The sequence below is a fragment of the Elgaria multicarinata genome, chromosome 5, assembly GCF_023053635.1.
Source record: "Elgaria multicarinata webbii isolate HBS135686 ecotype San Diego chromosome 5, rElgMul1.1.pri, whole genome shotgun sequence".
In the NCBI taxonomy this organism is placed as follows: Eukaryota; Metazoa; Chordata; class Lepidosauria; order Squamata; family Anguidae; genus Elgaria; species Elgaria multicarinata.
In genome coordinates, this window is record NC_086175.1 from 112,122,190 (window position 1) to 112,146,242 (window position 24,053).

Consider the following 24,053-nt stretch of genomic DNA (forward strand, 5'->3'; position numbering starts at 1 on the left):
TTCTATATAACCTTGCCAACTCTACCACTTTCCTGACATGTATGTTCAGTGAATTTTATTTAACCACTTGAGTTTGGGTGAGGTGATTTTGACCCAGGGCTTTTAATGTACTATCACCTTGCACTGCTTGCACATTTTTTGCGATCTGTTGACACGTCGTCATTATTATCCTGCAGTTACCATGTTTTTTCACAACAAGGAAAATCTGTTAATTTTTTCCTGGTGCGTTATAGCACTGCGAAGAACCACTGGTGTGATCCCTGTTTTTGGCATTTCTGTGGGTTCATGGTTGTGATGTTACTATGATATTCCTGAATGGGCATGTCTGCATAGCACAATTTTGTTCCCCTTTGTGTCATTTTGTTTCTGGCTGTCATAGTACAAATATGGCTATTTCTCCTTTAAATGTGCTTTCCTGCTTCTTCTAGTACAGTCCTATGGCTTACCTGAAGAGTAGGTAAAAGTTGCCAGGAATGCAGAGAAGCACTCACACCATAAAGGCAGCAGCCCTAGGCTTAACAATGTATCTATATTTACAAATAAGTGTCTATTCAAGAGTTCTGTTTCTTTGGAAAAGCAGTTGGAGGAGAAAAAATGGAAAACCAGGAGAGGGAACGGAATGGAGTATCCCAAAAGAGTAGTATTCCACATTTTGTTGCAGGCCCCATTTGTAATTCCTACTTTTCAATCAGCTATGAACACAAGACTATTTTGCTTTAGACTTCGGAAATGTAATTTTATAAAAAACATTTTCATAAAAATATATTGCCAATGGTGAACAAATCAGCAAAAACGGTTTGAAAGAGTTTGATACTTAATAATAATGTAACTGTCTTTTCCGTTCATATTGTTGTAATGGGTATAAGTCTGAATAATCCTCAAAAGTTCAATGGAACTTACTCCCAGGTAAATGTGTATAGGATTGCAGCCTTAGAGAAGGTGGTTCTTTAGGGTGAAATCCTATTGCAATTATCATAAGCCTCTGAGGTTGGTGGTTTATGGTCATCCTATGCAGGGCGGGAAGAACAGTAGAAGTTATCTCCTCATCCTCCTGCCCTGCATTTTTGCTAGATGGGCTTCTTAGCCCATCTAGCTGGGGTATCTAGGAGGTGGAGGGCTGAAGAGGCCTCAGGATAGCTTGTATCCTGGCCTCTCCAATCATCTCCCCACCCCTGGCTACCAACGACCCCTTTTCCCTCTCTCCGAGGTCACATTCCTGACCTGAGAGGGCGATTGGTCGGAGCTCCAATTCCAAGCTCCGAAGTTGAAGCACTGCCTCCGAACTCGGATCTGGGAATATGAAGTACCCCATTGCCCCTTAGACACTTCATAGGGGCCATAGAATTGTTCCCTCTGATAATTTTGTAAGTGTACAAAAGGGCATAAATGTGATAATCATCCTCATTCTGTATATAACAAAAAAAAATGTATAGTGTATTTGTTACTTATGTTGGTACTCTTCTCTGTGTTTTAGGGTTTGTTTGGTGTAACAGAGCTGAACTGTCCAGAAGGATTTCAAGAAGCTCAAGAAAAATCATTGCAAGAAACGGAACGCTTAGTACAAAAAGCATGTACTGCACCTCCTGGGAAGGAAATAATTATGATATTTGATCAACTCTCAGATGCCTTGTGTAGAGTGGCAGATCTAGTAAGACGTTTTTGTAACTTTGAAATTACCTTTTGTGAATTGATACTTACTGGTACGTTTCTAGATTAATTCCAGTTGTGTAGTTTTTGTAAATACACCTGAACTACAGCAATATTATAAGCTACTGAAACTAAGACTGGTTAGACTGAATATGTTGTTCTTACTAACTTCTAGGTAACTTTAAAAAAATTGTTATAATGCCAACTGTAGTGAACAGAGGGCTGGCTTGTCCATGTGTTACTTTTAGGCTGTGATTCATTTACTTGGAAGTAAGTTCTACTGAAATCAGTGGGACTTTTCCTCAACTTTAGGACAAGAATACCAGTTTGGTTTTCCAGAGGGGAAATGGGTAAGAATCTCTGTAGTTCTAATACTTCCGCAATAGATTAGCTATGTTTGGCAGAGTTAGGTTCCTAGATATGGATGGATTTTGACATAAGTTTGATATAAAAGGATGAACTAAGTGCCAAAAAGTTTGCCATGAATTTGCTGTTTCCAGCTTTCATGTATATCATTATATGAAAATGTTACACAGGGGCCTGGGTAACACGTAAGAAGAAACCCTGGGTTGTTGGGGCCAAGCCAGAACAACTGAGTGCACTGTCTCCCTTTCTGCTCGCCACCTGAGAAGCAGCATGCTTGTTCGCTCCAGGACTGCCCTGCCAATTCATGGATTAAACAACACATGAATTGGCATTATGTGTGAATCAGGTCACTGTGTAGACGTTCTTTTCCCTAAGGTTGTGTAAGGAAAATGTCATGTTAAGAAGAATTGTAAGTCTATGAAAACAATATGCTTTTATGCAAAAAGATTCACCTAACAGTTTGAGTATGTATGAAGTTAGCTAGAACTTCTGGCTTTCCTGTAAATGTCAAAGCAAAATTTTCCTATCGCTATTGTACTTTCTCTTTTCTACTGCGTTAGGCTGACTTTGTGAAAATTGCCCATCCTGACCTTGCTTTCAGAGAAGCTGCTGAGGATGCCTGTAGAAGCATTGGCACCATGGTAGAAAAGTATGTTTTATTTAGTACATTACAACATCTGTTTAAGGAATGCTGTTATGATCATGATGTTGTTAGTCTTTATGGGAAAAGGAGATTTTCATTTCTAATTTAAGAAATCTGGTAAAAATGTTTTTAGTTCATAATAGGTACAATTCTAATATTCCAAACTGAAATGCATGATTTTCAGCCACTAGAGCTACTTCCAGACTGGTAGTTCCTAGTGCTACTAATCATTGTTCTTTTGCTGTAAGCTACGTAATAAATGGCAGTTGATATTCTGCACCATGAGAGATATTCTGCTTTTTCTGTATGTATAGCTCGCTGTGTTCCATCCACACCAGTGAATCTGACCATTGCCTTCTGGGATAGAAAGGAGAAGGTCCAATTCACCTCATGGTCCAATTTATACCATTTAGAAAAACCCGAAGGAATCTTTTCAAAAAGCTTAGGATGCAATCCTATTGGACAGAAATAAGACTGACAACTTCCAGCATCCCCCAGAGAGCATAGCTAGCTAGGGAGTGCTGGGAATTGTAGGAGTTTTTTCTGTCTAAACATGGATAGGATTGCACCTTTATTCACTTAAGTGTGAGTGTCTGATTATTACCCATAAAATCTAAAAAAGCAGAGTTTAACTTTGGATTGGCGGTATAGTTAGGAAGTGTTTAATCGGAGAGAGAAACTAGTTGCTATAACGTCTTCATTGGTTTGCTTGGGGGAAAGGAGGAAAATGCCTGTTGCATTATCCAGCAAGAAATTTGTTTCCCCAAATGTTTTCAGAGGTGCTACTTTTTTTTCCACCCATACAAATCCATGGAGAATATAAGAAAAAAAAATCAATTTGGCACTATAGCATTTTATTTAAGTATTACATAAATATCTTATTTTTTTAAAAAAATAGCTAGAAAAGCATTTTAGCACTAATTAAAAGATCCATTAAAAATTAAAAATGGCATTGTCTGGAAAGGTAATAGTGAAAGAGTGCTGAGTGGCAGTGGGTTTGTCTGCCTGATGCATCGCTGTTCATTTTGAAATCCTGGGCCTGTAGATAGAGGGAAGAGTAGGCTAAGGCCTCCTGCACCTATGCTACTCTTTCATACTTCCAAACAAAAGTAAGAGTTTTTGTGTCCTACGCAAAGATGGAAGAATCATAGGGGAAACACAGGAGAACAATATTTGGATTACAGTGTTGTGTGGATGCCCTGTAAAAAGTGAGTGAGTGAGTCATGGCAATTGTTCAGTAAATGCAGAGTGTCGAAGTACCCTATGGTATTTTTTATGCTGAACTAGTAAACCAAAAAATGAATGCTTGTATTGTTAATAATTTGTTCTTTAACCCATATATTTCTAGATTAAATACAGATGTAGATTTGTGTCAAAGTCTGAGAAAATTGGTGGCTGATAAAGATATTATGGCTTCCCTTGATCCAGAAACAAGGTAAAGATTGTTAGTTTTGTTACAGTAGGGATTGGTTTATAACAGACTATTTGAATAGATCAGCATACTTTCTGACAGGGCTTGGCAACTTGGTGCTCTCCAGATGTTTTGGACTACAACTCCCATAATTCTTGACTATGCTGATTGGAATTGTAGTCAAAAACATCTGGAGAGCACCAGGTTGTATTACCCTTGCCTTATGATAAAGTACATAATACTTTTCAGTCTATTTCTTATTCCATTCTTTTACAAGTGTACTAAAATAATCTGAGAGTCTGTGCTTACAAATGTAATTACATGTCTTTAGATACATCTGTACTATATCCAGATTTCTTCTTTGATAGGTGTCTCATGCCTTCAGTTACATTACTCAATCCATACTCAGAACGTATTCCCTCAACTGAAACTAAAGAGCTCATTGTGAAATTCTGTGGCTGTCTCTTGTTTGTCAGATTTGGCATACCTAATGCTCTGATTATCCTGGCCCCTCTCAATTCGTTTTGACTCCCTTTTTTGTTTAAGGACATGCCTTGGCATCTTATTTCTTTTTTCATCTTTCCATACATCCCCATGCTTCCTGCCTCCTTTGCTAGTTGACATAGCTGACTGAGGCCTTAGTTAGACCTAAGGTAGGCTGACCATATGAAAAGGAGGACAGGGCTCCTGTATCTTTAACAGTTGTACCGAAAAGGCAATTTCAGCAGGTGTCATTTGTATATATGGGGAACCTGGGGAAATTTCCTCTTCATCACAACAGTTAAAGCTGCAGGTGCCCTGCCCTCTTTTAAATCTGGTCACTCTAGTATAGCTCCTGCAGCTTTAACTGTGGTGCTGAAGAGGGAATTTCACCAGGATCTCCATATATACAAATGACACCTGCTGAAATTCCCTTTTCTATGCAACTGTTAAAGATACAAGAGCCCTGTCCTCCTTTTCATATGGTCACCCTACCTAAGGTTTAACCCAGGATTGTCCTGGGGTCATCCCTGTTCATGTAAATGACACACAGGATATCTTAAGAGCAGGCAGGGATGACCCTGGGACGATCCTGGGATAAACCTTAGGTCTAGCTAAGGCCTGAGACTGGTGGTCAGTGTTATGCAACAAGGCATGACAATACCTATATATTGTCAGAAGAGATGATAGTATGCAAATGTTTGTTTTATATTTGAACATGAAGGTTGCCTGTAGCTAATGACAGACCTAGTTTCCATTTATTTACTTAATTCTATTTAAAAGCTGGGACAACCCCCTGAGGCAGTTACTTCTAAAATGTCAATTATATCACACAAAGACATGTTTTCATAAGGAATATATTTCATTGCCCTAAGAGTGGATCTCGATTACTACTTGTTTCCAACAGCACCAGGCAGTCTATGACCAAACTGGATAGTTGGTCACCCCAATGATTCACTATATCTTTATTAGTTTTAAAATTATACTATGCATAGGATGACCATAAAGAAAGGAGGACAGGGCTCCTGTATCTTTAACAGTTGTATAGAAAAGGGAATTTTAGCAGGTGTCTTTTTTGTGTGCATACAGCACCTGGTGAAATTCTCTCTTCATCACAACAGTTAAAGCTGCAAGAGCCCTGCCCTCTTAACCAGATATAAAAGAGGGCAGGGCTCCTGCAGCTTTAACTGTTGTGATGAAGAGGGAATTTCACTAGGTGCTGCATGCATACAAATGACACCTGCTGAAATTCCCTTTTCTAACTGTTAAAGGTACAGGAGCCCAGTTCTCCTTTCCATATAGACACCCTAACTATGTCATCTGGCATTTTCTACTTAACGGACTTTTGTATGTGTGTGTATAGTTCATCTAATGATTAAAGTTGCCTCCTATGCATGCTAATTTAGGAGTAAGCTTCATTAAACACAGTGTAACTTATTTCTTAGTTAATGTGTATAGAATTGGGAAGCACATGGCACAATACTAAATGAGCTTCCATCAGACACTAAATTACATATTTTTACAGAAAATACAGAAAAGCAGAAAATATGCTGCTTTTTATAATGCAGATATGCAAATGTAATACTAATTTGTGATCCTGTTATTGAAAAGGATAAATAGATTGCAGTGCTTACTTATGTAGGCATAAATCTTATTGAATCTAATGGGACTTACTCCTGAGTAGTCATGTATAGGATTGCACTGATAGTTTTTTAAAAATTATCATAGAAGTACTTGGCCTGTAACATAATAATCTGCAAAATGTAACATATCTTCAAAAAGGATGAATTTGTAGCAATATGTGCTTTGAAATTATTTTCTCTTAATGGGATTTTATTCTTTTAGGAGAGTGGCAGAACTTTTCATGTTTGATTTTGAAATCAGTGGTATTCATTTGGATGAGGAAAAGGTAATTATTTCCACTATAAGGGAGAGACTATTGGCTGAGACATCTAGAAGCTTCTTAATTTAACTCTTTATCCCAAGTAGTATCTTCTGATTAAAATAATGTAATCAAGATTTACAGAATACTATGATCCTTGATCACAGTGGTGTCGAATTAAGCCGTGAATCTAAGGCCTTAGCTAGACCTACTGTAAAGTCTGGGGTAGAGGAGGGGAGACCTCGTGTTGTGAATAACGTGAAATCTCGCCCCCATTTACACACAAGGTGCGACGACCTCAGGAAGTGAGGCGTTGTGCCCGCCAATTTATTTTTTATTTTTAAAGGGACAGGAGCGCTCGAGCAACTCAATGTAACTCTTTTTTTTTTTTAAAAAAATGATTTCCCCCGCTCCCCCACCCTAGCCCCGATGGGCGCAGCGCTTCTGAGGAGCGCTGCGCCCCATGTGTGGCTCACTCGCAAGGAGCCAGGTAAACTCGCGGAAATGGGCCACACGTTCCGTGGCTCAGCCTGAGACAGCGGAAAAAGCGGGGCCAAAGCGTAGGACTGTATCCCGGGGCAAGGGAGGGATGATCCCTCCCTGATCCCTGGATCCCCTGGATGCTTTGGGATTATCCCTGGTCCCTTGGATGCACAGGGATGATCCCGGGTATCACCCCAGGATATAGCCTGGTCTAGCTAAGGCCTAAATACTATTGCCTCAGTTTTGTAAACTTCTCCATCTCACAAGCAGCTTATGTATGTATGGGAGTATTCTTAAAGATTGCTGTACCAATTTGCTGCTTCTATGCTGTAAACCCCTAAGGGGGTGGGAACCTGTGGCCCTCGAGTTGTTGTACTCCAACTCCCATTAGCTCCAGTAAGCGTGGTCAGTGGTCAGGCATGATTGGAGTTGTAATCCAGCAACATCTGGAGGATTGCAGGTTCCCCAGCCCTGTTACAGGACTTATTTAAAATGTCAAAAGTTTTACTTATTTGAAAGACGTATTCTATTTTGTGTATTTCCCATTTGCAGCGTACAAGGGCAGTAGATCTCAATGTCAAAATACTGGATTTATGTAATGAATTTCTCATGGGATCTCACCTTCCAAACAAAATTGAGAAGCATATTTTACCAGAACATATTCGGCACAACTTTGCAGTTGAAGGCAATCATGCCCAAATCACTGGTCTCAATGCTGATAGTCCAGATGATCTGGTATGTATATTTTAAATATGTTACAGCATCATATATGCTATGTGTCAGTATTAATTTTATCAATACTGACACAGTTGGACTTGATGGCCTTATCGGGCCCTTCCAACTCTACTATTCTATGAATCTGTGGAAATACCTCTATAAATGATAACCTCTAGTTGTGCTATTTTACAGTGAGCAAAAAATATTGCCCAGGCAGCATAACCAGGAAGGCTGTCTCGTATGTGTTTTTGACCTTCCTTCCCACTTTATACATGATCAGAATGGTGCTGGGTTTAAGTACACAAGTCTGCCATTGTTACATGTGAACCTTAGAATCCAAGATATGTGCTTGACCTCCTAGTATTAAGGGCTACTTTCCAGTCCTTGGAACTGTTTTGGAGTAACCAGCCAGGCCTGGGAAATCTCTGTGCAGTTGGCGTCTCCATTCTGTACATGAGCTGAGCTATGAGTACTGGATGTCAGAGATGATGACATTATGATTCCACCCTCTGAGGTCCATTTGTGCACCCAGACCATAGGGATGATATCTAATTGTGTAAATGCTATCATTTTTAATGCTCCATGAATTGCTATAGCTATGAATGGGGAGGGGGGAAGGTTTAGAAATATATTGAATAATTAATAGAACTGAGTATTTTCTTAATTTACTAATAGGTGATATGATGGGCAGGAAACCTCTGGCTCATGGGGCTTTCTAATCCAGCCTGCACCCTCTTACTCTTGATATGTCCCTGGAGATTTTGCAATGTTCCCTTGTGTTTACATATGGTTGTTTTTTGTTTTTTGGCTGGACTCACTTTTTAAGTGGGGAACTGCTCTTATCTCCAGTCAACTGCTGACTGGAGATAAGAGCATTTCCTTGCAAGAGAATGGTGGTAGGGCCTGGGGAGGAAGTTGCTGAGTGATTCAGTCCTGCTTATGTCTGAGGCTTGCCCTGATTACAAGCAGAGGCTTTGGATTTGGTATGCTATGTGAAAGTGCTGCTGAGAGATTCAGTATTGCTTCCTTATAAGTAGACATAACAACTTAGAGATTTTACTGTATTAAGTGGCATATAAGTATTACTAATATAGGGTGACCATATGAAGAGGACAGGGCTCCTATATCTTTAACAGTTGTGAAGAAAAGGGAATTTCAGCAAATGACATTTGTATGCATGCAGCACCTGGTGAAATTCCCTCTTCATCACAACATTTAAAGCTGCAGGAGATATACTAGAGTGACCAGATACAAAAGATGGCAGGGCTCCTGCAGCTTTAACTGTTGTGATGAAAAGGGAAATTCACCAGGTCTAATTTGTTAAAGACACAGGAGCCCTGTCCTCCTTTTCATATGGTCACCCTAACTAATAAATACTCATAGGTAAATAGATATGCAGAGGCTTGGTATTAGGGAAACTATCAGTCCTGCTTACTTTTGAGTAATCACGCAGGGTTATTCTGCTTATTCCTGAGTAGGCATAAAATCAGTAAGAATCATACTTTAATCCTTTTTAATAGTCATGCCAGGTTGCTATGATAGCTGTCTGTTCATTATTTTTCATTTGAATTAACATTAGGTACGTGAAGTTGCCTACAAGGTTTTTCTCTACCCAAATACACAACAACTGCACTGTTTAGAGGAACTGCTTACCAACAGAAACCTTCTCGCCCAGTTAGTTGGATATGATACATTTGCTCATCGGGCTCTTCAGGGAACAATGGTCAAAACCCCAGGTAATACAAATTTAAGGAGAAGAAGATGTGAATTATGCAAATCATTGAGGTTAAATGCTGGCTGTGCAGATTGTACACGTGATTAGTAACGCACTTTTGCTACAGTGGATTTTCTTAGTGCCATTTTTTACTAATTCATACATTGGTCAACATTTAAGTAAATTACATCATGATACTAAATATACTACATGGAAGTTGGTGTCATTGAAATATTATATATATATATATATATATATATATATATATATGTTATTGCTTTGCATTCTGTTCATTATTAAGTTGATTATTCATGAATATTTTTTATATTTGATTGTTAATAGACATTAAAATTGCCCTTTTCAATATTTTCCTGTTGTTTAAAAGTTCTAGTGAACATGACATTCAAACTACTGCATTGCGATTTAAGCGCTATTAGTCAGTTCTAATGTGGAGAAAAGACAAGTTGCAGTAGTTTTCTCTGGTTATTTATTTTTGACCAGCTGACTGTGGTCTATGTCGAACTCAAAATGACCTTTCATGAGTATCTTCAAAGAATATACATCAATATTTTCACATTTATTTTTTTATGGTTTCTTTGATAACCAAAAACAGATGATTACTACATTCAGCCTTTTTTCATTCTGACTTAAAATAAACTTCTGAATTATGCATTGTTTATTTTATTTTAAACGAAGTTTACAGTTTTTGTTATTTCCTAAAAGTTCTGTTTGCCTAGGGCACCAATAACTTTTTTCTTCCATTCTGATTTTGCTCTTGTTTTTTTTTTTAGAGAAAGTAATGCAATTTCTTGTAAAGCTTTCAGATAAGTTATCCAGTCGGTGAGTCTATTTTTTTTATTTAATCTTATTAAATAGAGCAAATCTTCCTTTCTTCAAAGCAATAAGCTTGTTGCAATTTAGTAATAGCACTTATGAAAACAGCCTTAGATTTCTGAATGAATTTAATTTTTTTTCTGCAAGTCTTGATTAAGGGTATTATACAGTTTTGAAAAGAATTAAATCTAATCAGCTACAGGTTAAGATTGGAATTGTACGAGGAGTCTAAATTATTTTGTAGTGAAGAAAAGAGGGAAAAGCAGCAGATAATTTCTCAATATTACTTAGTATAATCCTTTTGCATCAAATGGTTAGTGAGCATGTTTAAACTGTGGTTATATAGCCACCATGGTTAGGAATGGTTCACATGACACTAAGGCCTTAGCTAGACCCAAGGATTATCCCAGGCAAATGGAGGGGTCATCCCTGCCTGCTCCCGGGATCCCATGTGTGTCATTTGGATGCACAGGGATGGTCCCGAGATATAGGCGTGGTCTAGTCATGGCCTAAATCATAATGCTTAGTTCAACATGCTTAACCACCGTGGTTTAGTGTGTCATCTTAACAGGATTATTTTGTAAATGTTTTGCTTGAGTGATCTTTATATTTGTATAGTATATTTTCTAGTAATTGTATTGCATATCTTTTGAAAAGCCCTTTATCAAAATGTAATGGTGAAATTGCTTTGTAGAACTGTGAAGGATTTTGAAATGATGGAAGGCATGAAAATGAAACTAAATCCTATCAAATCAGTAAGTTATATATTGTGCATTTTTTTCTCATAACTTGAATGAGTTGGACACTTGCTAGAGAAAATAGTTTTTATAATTTCAATGATATGTTGATTCAGTCTAACCATTCTCTTTCTTTTGGCTTGGATTTCAAGGCTCTTTTCTCTAAGGGAAACTAAGTGCTGAAAGGAAGATATTGGTTTAAACACAGTGATTTATGTAGTAGCCAAAATTTAAGATGGAAAATGTAACGTGCTCCCTTATGTATGTTATACATTATGTTCAATTAGTTTATGCAAGCTTGAAAGAGCAAAGGTCAGATTTGAAAAATCACATGCATTTAACTTAAAAGTTGGCAGTCTCTAATGCTTTTGTTCACAAACCATGGCTTTTACAGTCACTGTGTTGTTGCATGACTATTCCGATAGCTCTGCCTCATAATGTATAATTTAGGTCTACAAATGCCCCTGAATAAAAATTTGTTTAGTGAATACAAGTGGAAATTTTTAGATCATATTATTTAAACCTTTAACTCACCTACCCTGAATGTTAAGTGCAAGTAAAAGTACTTTAAATCTGTCAGTACCACGTTGGCCTGTTTGTTGGCAGCTCTACATGGAACCAGACTTGAAGAGTACGTCCTTATCTCAAGGTCTGTGAAGTCATTTGCAGCAGCTAGGGTGTTGACCTGAAGCCAGAAACTGAAGTTTCTGCCATATTGACCAGGCAAAGATCTTGGAATTAATATCTGACTAGCTGGTCTAGAGGTCTTCTGCTGCTTGAGAACTGCATTGAATGTATATTCCTGTTTCCTTCTTTGCCTGAAAAGGGCTCTGAGTACATACAACCCTGGATAATATATCAGGCTAGGTTCCAACCTCATATCACCAAGTACCCAGTTTAAGCTACAGATCTCCTGACACAAGCAGTCTATAAGACAAAAGAATGATGCATGCGTGAAGCTCAGCTTAGATGCAACAACCAAGGCTTTAGCTAGACCTAAGGTTTATTCCAGGATCATCCTGGGGTCATCCCTGTTCATGTAAATGACACACAGGGGATCCAGGGATCAGGCAGGGATGACCCCGGGACGATCTCTAGCTAAGGCCCCAAAGTCAGCCCAAATAGAATAGTTCTGCAACACTGCAGAACTGAGCTAAAACTTCCACGTTCTCCAAGACTTTTAAAATATTTTAAAAGTATTTCTTAAATGTTTTAGTATGTTAGTGTTTTATTATTTTAGTCCTTGCAATCCGGTTTTACCTTATAACTGATACTATGTTTTATGCTGTGTTGGTACATTTATTCCATTTTCAATTGTTGGTTTTATTTTAATCTTATTTGTATTATGTTTTTTTTGTAAAATTTCTGAAAAACTGAGGCATTAAATAAATTTAATAAATAAATAAACTGGATTATTGTCCTAAGTATACTGTACATAGGAGTAGATTTGACAACAGAAAACTCTTAACTACTTTTCTTTTTAAAAAAAGTATCACTTCATTACCAGTGTTTTCATGTTAAAATATAACAAGAAGAACCTTATTTACAGATGATAAGCTGTTCCACTTGATTTCTGTTATGCTTCAAAACTTGGATTCTTTTGCTTTTCAGAAATTTATGCCTTGGGATCATCCATACCACAGTGGTGTCCTACGTGCTGAGAGGTAAGTATAGACTTCCCGAGTTTTCAGTTACTAAGAGTTTACTTCTGTGTATTCTCCTATAACAAATTATTGTTCTTTTATCTGTTTGCATTGGGGTGTGTGTGTGTGTGTGTGTGTGTGTGTGTGTGTGTGTGTGCTTTTCTGTCTGTCTTTGTTTCGACTTGCATCAGAACCACACATAGATCCACAAGCTTTCCATGTATAAATTTTCCTTTCTTGCTCTAAAGCTATCTGTATGGTAGTTTTCTTTTCTGTGAGGAAGTGTGCAGCTAAAAAAACCTATTTCGTCAGCTTCCTTCAAAATTGTATTGATCATTTCTGAAAAAATGGGATTTTAAACACCTCTGCTATTTGTTGGATTTCATTAATGGTATGGATATACCTACAGTTAATCTGTCCAAATTAGAATACACCAGTGGGCTCCCAGATAGTGCTCATCATATATATTCATCATACAATATATCTTCATCATGCTGAAACCAGCTAAAACATATGTATGTTAATTTGGTGAGGTATTCCCAATAACAAAGCTAAGTAGATCATTAATGGAACATTGGGATACCTTGTGCTATTGTGACAAAATAATATTGTGATTAATTTATTACTATACTGCTGGATAACAAACATGTGCAATCAGTGAAAGTAGTCATTTAGTACAGCAAGAATATAATGATAAAGGCCATGTTAATCATATTTCCTTTGAATAGAATTTCTTGGAAACACTGGGTTGGTTCCAGAACAGACTGAGATCCAGTTGAGGATCCTTGCTGGGCAGGTAGAGGGGGGAGAAATTTTCCCCCAATTAACCTCTGCAGACCATGCTGCTCTAGAGAATCCCTTGGCTTTCCAGAGCAGATTTTCAAGAGACACAGAGGCTACAGGGAAAAGGAGGGATCGCCAAAACGGGTCTTCCTCCTCTTCCTCTGGCTTTAGTGCATTTCTGCTAATTGTAAGTCTAGATCCAGCCTAGTAGGATGTCTGAGTAATGTTTTTTAATGAATGGAATATAAGGACAACGTTTTGGTCCCTGACTTGTTCCATGAACAGGATACAGCATGGAATAGGCTTTCCCAGCCTGCCTTCCCTTTGCAGACCCCCTGCCCCACCTCCCTTGTGTCCCCTGAAAATCTACTGTTGAGGTTTCAGACACAAGGAACAGAATGCCATGTGTTGTGGTGGGTTCTAGGAGAAAGGGGGAATTACCAAAAATCAGGGTGGGATACTCCCCTCACCCCACCCCCACACAAGGAGAGTTTTCTTCTGCTTGCACAGCAATAACTTTGGATCCAAACGATTATTATGTTTGAGTTTTTAAGCAAAATCTGTATTGCCTACAAACTGACTGTGCTAAGTCATCTTGAATTTGTCCCCTCTTCTGGAAGTCTCTCTTATATAGCTGTCTCAACATGTCTTTAAGTTCCCGTTATGTTTAGTCATTTGCTTAATACCGCCCAGGGAGCTTCGGCTGTTGGGCAGTATAAAAATGCAATAAATAATAATAATAATAATAATAATAATAATAATAATAATAGTAGGCAATAATTTGAATGGCACCACCGCTTTTGAACCAATGTAGTGTAGTGGCTAAAGTGTTGGACTGGGAGTCAGGAGATCTGGGTTCTAGTCCCCATACAGCCATGGAAACCCACTGGATGACTTTGGGCCAGTCACAGACTCTCAGCCCAACCTTCCTCACAGGGTTGTTATTGTGAGGATAAAATGGAGAGGAGGATTATGTACATTGCCTTGGGCTCCTTGGAGGAAAAAAAGGCTGGATATAAATGCAATACATAAATTAAATAAATAAATAAAAATAAAAATCTTGAATACCTTTCATTCTTTCTCTGTGTAAAAAAGTTGCTATATTGTCTCTGATTTGGAATGGTACATAATGAAAAATATTTTGTTTCGCTAATGTCTTTGGCCCTGATTTTAGTGGTAGTTTTAATGTTTGATGTCAGTAGTAGGACTTGGATCTAACTATCCCATTGCACAATCAGAAGTCACCTGTGCTTGCAGAGGGCAGGACTACCATTTCCCCTCCTTCAGCTCTCTCTGAAGCCGCTATAAAGGATCCCTTGATTCCCTAAAGCCAGTTTTCAGAGGCTGCAGTGTGCTACAGTTGGAAAAAGCAGGAAATAAATGAACCCTGTTTCCTGAGAACAAGTACTTTCCACTTGTGTAGCATGATCTTTGGATCCAAACCTATGACCAGTATCATTTCTAAAGTTTAAACACCAGAAGGCGCTCTTGCATCAATTTGCCCATTTCTACATAGCTTTGTGAAGTATTCTTTGGAAAAATGAGCTGCCTCTGAGATGTATCTATATTTATTTATTAATTTTTTTATCTATCCAGACGGATGTTCTCTAGGTGGATTACAAACATTTGAAAAATTAAAATATAACAATAAGTAAAAGAATAAAATACACTCCAAAATGATCTACCATCAGACAGTAGCAGTAGAAATAGTTTCAAATAGTTAGAAAAATATTTGATAAAATAATGCTTTGTCTGGATGTGCCATTTGTTTTGGCTATCTATTTTAATAGCTGCATATTTATAAAGACAAAATCGGCACATTATTGCACATTTAAAATGTTTGATGTCAGAGTCTGAAATATGTGTGCTTCCATGACTTAAGGGCTTTTTAAAACAAAAAGACAGGGTATACATTTCATAAATATAATTAAATGAATACCTTAAAAAAAAGACAAGACATTTAAGAGAAAGAATTTTGGCAACAAATAGATGAGAAAATAGTGATTGCCAGAACATGCTTCAATCATAAACAAGTAAGAAATTGTCTATTGTTTGTGTATAAGAGACTATAGTGGTCTCCTTAAGTTTTAGTTTAAGAAACTGCATGAATGTTATCAGCATGGTGATATATAACCAGTCATAACAGCTACAGATTTGGGATTTTGGTTTCTAATACTGCAAGCCTAAACAGCATGCTAGAAAGTAAGCCCCATTTGGAAGGGGTGAGAGTTCTGAGTTATTTGGAATATATCCCATTGAATACACTAAGAGTGCAATCCTGTACATGCCTACTCAGAAGTAAGTGCTATTGAGTTCAGGTACGTGGGTAGAAGATTGCACCCTTAGGGTGTTTCCGGTCAGAAGGCTCTTAGCATTTACAGTCAAAAGGCGTTATGCCAGGGCACCTATGTGTGCCATGGTGCCTGTGAAGAGGTCCCCAAGTTAGTGTCCAGGGGCACCCAAATATTTTTTTATATTATTTTCCCCATTTTTTAATGTACGTACCTAGATTTGTATGAAATGCATATAATTTTCTAACGATTATACATAGGCTTCAACAAAAGCAGAGCAAATAGCCAAATAAGTATCTATCTAAAGATGGCAGCTATACGCCACCAATTCAGATATTGAAAGTGTTGTACGGTCCTCAATCCATTGCATTATACAAGGTGAACGTTCAACCCTCCAGTGTAGTGTAGTATTATCAGCCTTTTAGCTGTCAAAAGGGCACAGAGAGTCCATTTATGCTGACCATTTGTTAATTTCCTTGAAGCAGGTAAATAATTTTAAAGAGCGTGTATATCAGTCAATATTAAAGGCTTTTCCAGTACAAAATTTCCCTGTAATTACCTGCCCCACAAAAGAAGCAACTACTGGACATTGCCAAAACATATGTTTAAAAGAAGTATTAGCTGTATTGCATCGGTGACAATTGATTATCCATTTTGTGGTAGTGGCCACATCAGTTTCTGAAATTCCTAAATGTGCCCACCGGTCCAAAAAAGTTGGGGACCCCTGCATTATGAATTATGCATCTTTTCTTCAATAGTGATTTTTTTCCAGTAAGAAAAAAGATGGGAAAAGTGGTGGGAAAACACAGGAGAGCTATAAATTGAAGACATTGTCTAGACCCCCACCCACTGTAAAATTCTGTATGATTGCATAATAAAAGCCTCATCTGGAACTGCCCAAGAACATACTATACTTCTGAGTCAACTTGCATAAATTTAGGTTATGTATAAACTTGCTATTTTTCCCCTCTTGGGTGATAAATTGTGCCCATGGGGAGGGAGAAGATTTACAAGATTTTTAGGGCACAATCCTATGTGATCTGCCTTTATTTATTTATTTATTTCCATTTTTATATTGTCCAATAGACGAGACTCTCTGGGCACTGCACAATTAAAACCATAAAAATATAGGAATTGCCTCCAGGTATCTAACCCCCTTTTAATGCCATCCAAACTGTTGTAGTCATCTTGTGGTATTGAGTTCCATAATTTAACTATGCGCTGTGTGAAGAAGTACTTCCTCTTATTTGTCCTGGATTTCCCACCAATCAGCTTCATGGGATGACTCCGGGTTCTAGTATTTTGAGAGAGGGAGAAAAATGTCTCCCTATCCACATTCTCCATACCATGCACAATTTTGTACACCTCTATCATGTCTCCCCATAGCCTCCTTTTTTCCAAACTAAACAATCCCAGTTGATGTACCCTTCCCTCATAGGGGAGATGCTCCAGCCCCTTCATCATTTTAGTTGCCCTTTTCTGCACTTTTTCCAGCTCTGTAATATCTTTTTTTAGGTGTGGTGACCAGAACTGTACACAGTATTCTAAGTGTGGTTGCACCATAGATTTGTATAAAGGCAATATGATACTGGCTGTTTTATTTTCAATTCCTTTTCTTATAATGCCTAACATGGAGTTTGCCATCTTTACAGTGGCCGCACACTGGGTGGACATTTTCATCGAGCTGTCCACCACAATCCCAAGATCTCTTTCTTGTTCGGTCACTGCCAGCTCAGATTCTGTTCGGTTATACTTGAAGTTGGATTTAAATGCCCCAATGTGCATCACCTTACACTTGCTTATATTGAACTGCATCTACCATTTGGATCCCACTCTCCCAGCTTGGAGAGATCCCCTTGGAGCTCTTCACAATCCCTTTTTTGTTTTAGCAGCCTTAAATAATTTGGTGTCGTTGGCAAACTTGGCTACTTCACTGCTCACTCCTAATTCCAGATCATTTAAGAACAAGTTGAAAAGAATTGGTCCCAATACCAATCTCTGTGGGACCCCATTGTTTACTTCCCTCCAGTGGGAGAATTGACCATTTATTCCTACTCTTTGTTTTCTGTTCTCTAATGAGTTACTGATCCATAAGAGGACCTCTCCTCTTATTCTATGACTACTAAGTTTATTCAGGAGTCTTTGGTGGGAGACTTAATCAAAAGCCTTTTGGAAATCCAAGTAAACAATGTCCACTGGATCACACCTGTCTACATGTTTGTCGACACTCTCAAAGAATTCTAGTAGATTAGTGAGACAGGACTTGCCTTTGCAGAAGCCATGTTGATTCTTCTTCAGCAGGATCTGCCCTTCTATATGCTTACTATATGCCACACCAAGCAGTATATAGCACTCTGAAAACGGTGGAAGTAGTATGTGTCAATGGGCCCCAATAGTTGTCAGTGCACTTCAATACTGCTATAAAGCAGTAGTGTAGCTCCTGTCTCTTATATACTGCTGTCATACTGCTTTCATGGTGAAATATCCTGCTTGGTGTAGATTAGGCCATTGTGGAGGGGGAGGGGAAGAGAATGGAAAGGCCTCAGGATACCCTGTAAGCCAGCCTCTCTGCTCACAGAAATGCCCCCTTTACCTCCTTCAAAGTGATGTTGCAACCTCAGAGGGGAGGGGAACTCCGATTCTTATATCCATGGTCAGAACACAACCTTGGAACCAGCAATCTGAAATATCCTATGTCTCCTCCACTCTGCCTCGAGGCCATAGGATTATTTCCCACTAAGGTTTCAATGTTATGTTTGGGAGTAAGTCCTGATGAATTCATTGAGACTTCATATGCCAGTTTACTAAGAAGTATCAGGCTGCAGAGTAAATATACCTAGTTGGATAGATGAAGTTTTAACTGTTAAACACAAGACAAACTCCAATATATTTTTAATGTGTTTGTCTCTGAATTTTTGGAAAACACCTTAGGGCACAATCCTATGCATGTTGAGACAGAAAACCTTTTCTGTCTAAACATGCATAGGACTGCACCCTAAAGCTCTTAGTAAGGAGAGAGAAACTGTGTATGTGAATTTATCGTATGGGCAGTGGTGTGCAGGAAGAATTGCAGCTGAAAGTTTTGTACTCCTTGTTTGTCTCTTTCTTCAAGTATCTGTTGAGGGATGCAATCCAAAATATTCATACTTAAGAGAGCCAGTATATGAAGTGAATATAATGTTGGTTTTGGATTTAGAGGACCTTGGTTCAAAACACCTCTTAGCCATGAAGCTTCTTGGGTGGTTTGGAGTCAGTCACTATCTCTTAGCCTAACCTACCACACAAGGTTGTTGTGAGCCAAAAATTGAGTAATGCCATGTATACTGCCCTCAGTTCCATGGAGAAAAGGTGGTAATATAAAATATTATTTATGACATTTCTATACCGCCCAATAGCGAAAGATCTCTGGGCAGTTCACAACAATTGGGGTAGGGCCTTAGCTGAGTGGTAGAGTATCTGCTTTGCATGCAGGTTTGATCCTGGCATCTCCAGGTAGGACGGGAAATAATCCTGCCTGAAACCGTGGGGAGCTGCTGCCAGAGTGTGTCAACAGTATTGGGCTAGATGGACCAATGTTTGAGTCAGTATAAGGTAGCTTCCTATGTTCCTAATTAAAACCATAACATGCAGCACACAAAAACAAAATATAAACCTACAGAATAACAACAAAAGTGATATGATAAATGAGTAAAAACTGTCAGTATAGCTTTCTGACACATAATTAACACTAGAAAGGATATTAAATTAGTCATTCCTTTGGCTTAAAGTCTTTCAGTGTTTTGGTTGTTTAAAACGAACTCTCAAAATACTGAACGTTCAAACAAACCCAAAGACATTTGATTTATTAGGGCTAATAAAATTACATTTTCCCTATTCACAACTCAATACTGTCTTCTGTCTCTTATATGCTGTGGTTAAGGAATGCCACACACACACAAAAATCTCACCAAGTGCACAATTTGTTCTGAATGCTCAGTCCTTAATTATATTGAAATGACAAATAGGTCTATCCAAAATATTTTGAATACAGGTTATAGCAATCATGATACACAAGACAGTCTTAATTTATTTCTTAAGTTGTGGTTTTACATGCCTATACTTTTATTTAGACTCCAGGAGGACATGCAGCCTTAGAAATAATTATTTATAATGGCTCATATCTTTTTCTCTTTAGCAGCACTGTCTTTTCTATTTGAATCATCTTGTTCATAAAGAATACTGATCAAATATTGTGCCATTTATCTTCTTGTTTAAAGCAGTTGGCTTAGGGTCTTGATACTAAAATATTGGTGAACCAAATGCTGTGTGATTGGGATCTTTGGATTCCCCACTGCCCACAGCTCATCTTTTTGATATAAAACCAGATTTCAGATCAAATAAATCAATATCCTCTTTGTTTTATCAACTTTATTACTGAATGCATTGTGCTATCTCGCAATAAAATGTATCCCATTCATCTTTTTATGTATCATGCAGTAAAAAAATGAATTCTATTTTTAATCCTAATGTAACATGCACAGTTTTTACTATAGAAATTAGGCACTTGGAAGGAACGTGGGGGGTGAAATGTACTTATATAGCTATCAGCAATAAAACTGTCAACCACTATATCAACGGTCTTAAGTGTGTGGCATGCTGTGTCTTGTGTGCTATTTTTCATTATGGCACAATTGAGTTGTCTCACAATCTGCTGTTGCTTGATAAAAAAAATCTCTTTCAAGCTCTAAATTAATTGAATGTTTAGTAGCAAGGGGCTTCACCTTTTCCCTTGATTCACTTGTTTGCCACACTTGATAGTAATAATTATTGGCATTTATTGAGTACTAGCAGCATAGAAGCGAGATGGGCTACGGTCAAAGAGTTTTCATGTGACATTGACACAGGGATGGGAACAGAAAAGGGAAGAGAGATCAGAGAATAACAAATGCATAGTGTGTCTAAGGTAATTCAGGAAATAATTTGCTAAAAGATCCAGCAGTTCTGTTTCTTTTTGTTGCTTGCGGCTCATGGAGTTTATGAAAACCTTTTGAATATGAAATGAAAGCATTTCAAAATATAGGAGAAAAATGGGCCACAATCCATCAGACAGCTACCCCTGCTTAACCCTCACTGAATTTGCTGGGCCTGAAGCACAATTAATTGTTAGATTGTTACTATGTGTAGAAAAATTGTAAAATATGGCAACTAGGATAAGAACCCATTTGGGACCCCAGCAACACGAAACCCAGTTTAACCTTTTTAACTTGTACAGTATTTTTCCTTTGTCCATTTGTCTACAGCAAGTTTCCCGGCACAGTTTTATAGCTGGCATTGCTTCAAGTCACTTAGGCTAGAGATTAAATGTGTTGGCTCACTTTGTTATCCTAAAACTTTGGTTCCCAATTACCGACATGGAAGATCTGCTTTTCAGAGATTTTGAACATTTGCACTCTTAGGCTGCAATCCGACACCCACTTATCTGGAAGTAAGTCCCATTGAACCCAATGGTTCTTGCTCTTTAGTAGACATATATGGACTGCACTATTAGTGTGAGAGATCTTTTAAGGTGCAATCCTATGCATATTTAGACAGAAAAAGTCCTACAATTCCCAGCATGACCCAGCTGGCATGCTGGAAATTGTAGGACTTTTTCTGTCTAAATATGCATAGGATTGTGCCCTTAGTCTTAATCAAAACGCTAACAGATGCCTCTAGTACATAATGAGCATGTGCACATGTTTCTTCGTAATAAGTGCTTTGCTGAGTGGGGAAGGGGTGCTGTTGAACCCATGCCTTTCTTGTGGACTTCACACAGGCTACTAGTTGGCCACTGTGTGAACAGAATGCTGGCCTAGGTGGATCTTTTGTATGATTCAGCATGGATCTTCTTTGGTTCCTTTGTTTCAAAGTGACAATTGCCAGAAAGCTCTATGACATGCTCTCTTTCCCCCTGCCCCACATCCAATGATACAAAATGTGTGATGAATTTCAGTATGCTCTGAGATTCCTTTCCTCTGCTGGCACTGAAATGAGGCAAGAAAATTTGGAGTGAAGTGGGATCCTAGCATATATTTAGTACATATTTTGCTTTTTTGGGTGGCAGCCAGGCAGTTCTCATCATGTCTTCTTCCAGCCTTGTTGTTGAATGTTAGCATTTACAATATTTCTAGCAAATATATTTTGATGTTTAATTCATTTGTGTCTTGTGACTTTTTGTAACATGGCTTTTCCCCCCTGTGTTTTAGGTATAATATTGAACCCAGCCTGTATTGTCCCTTTTTCTCTCTTGGAGCATGTATGGAAGGACTGAACATCCTGTTCAATAAACTCTTTGGGATCTCGCTTTATGCTGAACAGCCTGAGAAGGGAGAGGTGTGGTGTGAGGATGTTCGCAAACTGGTAAGAATTCTTAATTCTGGAACGTTGTAGACAAATACAATAAAGACAGCCAGTAAACATAATTTACTATTGAGGAAGGTGCACAATGCTCTAAAAGAAAGACAATTTCTGAAATAACACCCACCCTCCGCCACTGTTCAATTAGAACATAGGTGGTACTATCTGAGTTCACTTCTTGGAATGTCTTTGTTATGTTAAATGGCTCATATCCAGACTATATTAGTCCTGCTTTAATCCTATTGTAATCCCATTAAGGCTGCAATCCTATGCATATTTAGACAGAAAAAAGTCTTGCAATTCTCAGCATCCCTTAGCCAGCATGGACTGGTTGAGGAATACTGGAAGTTTAGGATTGGTCCCTAAGTTAGTCATTACTAATTTGACTGATCGATTCAGTGGGAAAGAAAGAGGTCTGGCACCCCTAGACTGAAACATGACTAACTTAATCTAGATCCAACCATATTGTTTTATAAAGTTCTTTAAATGCGCAAAGGCTTTCATAAGCTTTATTTTGATATGTAGACATTAATGCTTTAAGCATGTCACTTTTATTCCTATTTTAAAGAAAGGAGAAATGTGTTGGACACTTGGGTCTAAAGGAAGGGACAGATGGCAGACAGGCATAAGATTATTTCTCTGGCAGCACAGTGCCACCTTCCACAGTGTTACCAGGTCAAGAGAGGAAAGCAGATCTGGGACAAAAATGGCATGGGATTGTCCCCTCTGATAACGTATGGAGCAGGAGGACCCTGCACAGTTGTCAGTGGGGGTTTTCAGCATGAACTGATTAAAGTCCCTTCCTGATTATTCAGAAGACACACTAAGCCATAGTGTGTCTGTATTTTGAGTTAAACATTATGGCTTAGCATGTCATGTGAACCATAATTTAGTGTTCCTAACCATGATGGCTACATAGCCATGGTATGAACATGCTCACCAAACATTTACTGCAGAAGGAACTAACCATGGCTTACCGTGTTGTCTGAACAGGCCCAATAAGACTTAGTATGTATAGGTAATCCTATACATACTTAGGCATAAAAAAGACTTACAACATCCAGCATTCCTCAGCCAGACATTCATGGCTGGCTGGGAAATGTTGGGAGTTGTTGGACTTTTTTCATTCTAAATATGCATAGGGTTGCACTCTTAGTAAAACTATTTGCCCAGTACCAATTCTAACAATTCTATTTACCTCTTTCCGTTTTTTTAAAAAACAACTTAATCATGGAAGCAACTTGAAAATGACTAAGAATAGATATGTTGCAAAGTTCAAAAATGCCAAGTATGAGGTCACAGGAGCTTTGCTAATTGCATGGCTTTTCTGGTGTTGCTTGAACTTGTATTTTTGCTTTTCTCCTTTCTACAGGAGACCCAAAGCAGCATTTTAACAGTAGGGAAATCTGACATTCAGATCAGCCTTCAATTTGTGACATGGGGCTCATATACACCAAGCAGGATGTTCCATTATGAAAGCAGTATATAAAAGGCAGGAGCCACACTGCTGCTTTGTAGTGGTATTGAAGTGCACTGACAACTGTTGGGGCCCATGACACATACCATATACCACTTTCATACCACTTTCATAGAGTTATATCCAGCTTGGTGTAGATGTGTCATGGGCCCTAACAGTTGTTAGTGCACTTCAGTACCACTACAAAGCAGTAGTGTAAATCCTGCAGTGCACTTCAATACTGCTGTAAAGCAGTAGTGTGGCTCCTGCCTTTTATATACCGCTTTCATAGTGGAATATCCTGCTTGGTGTGGATGAGCCCTAAGAAAATATTTAAAGTTAGGTTTACCAGATCTAAGTACACATAGATTCCTGGTGTCTTTTTTATTTCCTCTCTTAATGATCTCTAGTAGGTCACCCTTCTCACTTCAACAGTTCTACTTCAAAGGCCAAGTGGCAGCAGGGGTGTCATTTATCAAATCACTGTAAAGCGGATTAATTATTCCTGGCTAATCTTTCATAACTGCTTCCTACTAGAACTACATCCACTATGTTTAATTGTGATATACAGCTTGAAGCAGATTTAATATG

General features: G+C 38.3%; 1 protein-coding gene across 1 annotated transcript in view; it reads left to right on the forward strand.

Annotated features, from left to right (window-relative positions):
• The window catches only part of MIPEP (mitochondrial intermediate peptidase), an 80,646-nt gene that overhangs the window by 1,114 nt on the left and 55,479 nt on the right, over positions 1-24,053 (forward strand). The window contains exons 2-11 of the mRNA XM_063127028.1: positions 1,475-1,648; positions 2,574-2,662; positions 4,005-4,091; positions 6,393-6,456; positions 7,465-7,647; positions 9,209-9,365; positions 10,135-10,183; positions 10,872-10,932; positions 12,526-12,578; positions 21,856-22,009. Of these exons, the coding sequence (XP_062983098.1) occupies positions 1,475-1,648; positions 2,574-2,662; positions 4,005-4,091; positions 6,393-6,456; positions 7,465-7,647; positions 9,209-9,365; positions 10,135-10,183; positions 10,872-10,932; positions 12,526-12,578; positions 21,856-22,009 (1,071 nt within the window). The remainder of the gene's footprint in view (positions 1-1,474; positions 1,649-2,573; positions 2,663-4,004; positions 4,092-6,392; positions 6,457-7,464; positions 7,648-9,208; positions 9,366-10,134; positions 10,184-10,871; positions 10,933-12,525; positions 12,579-21,855; positions 22,010-24,053) is intronic.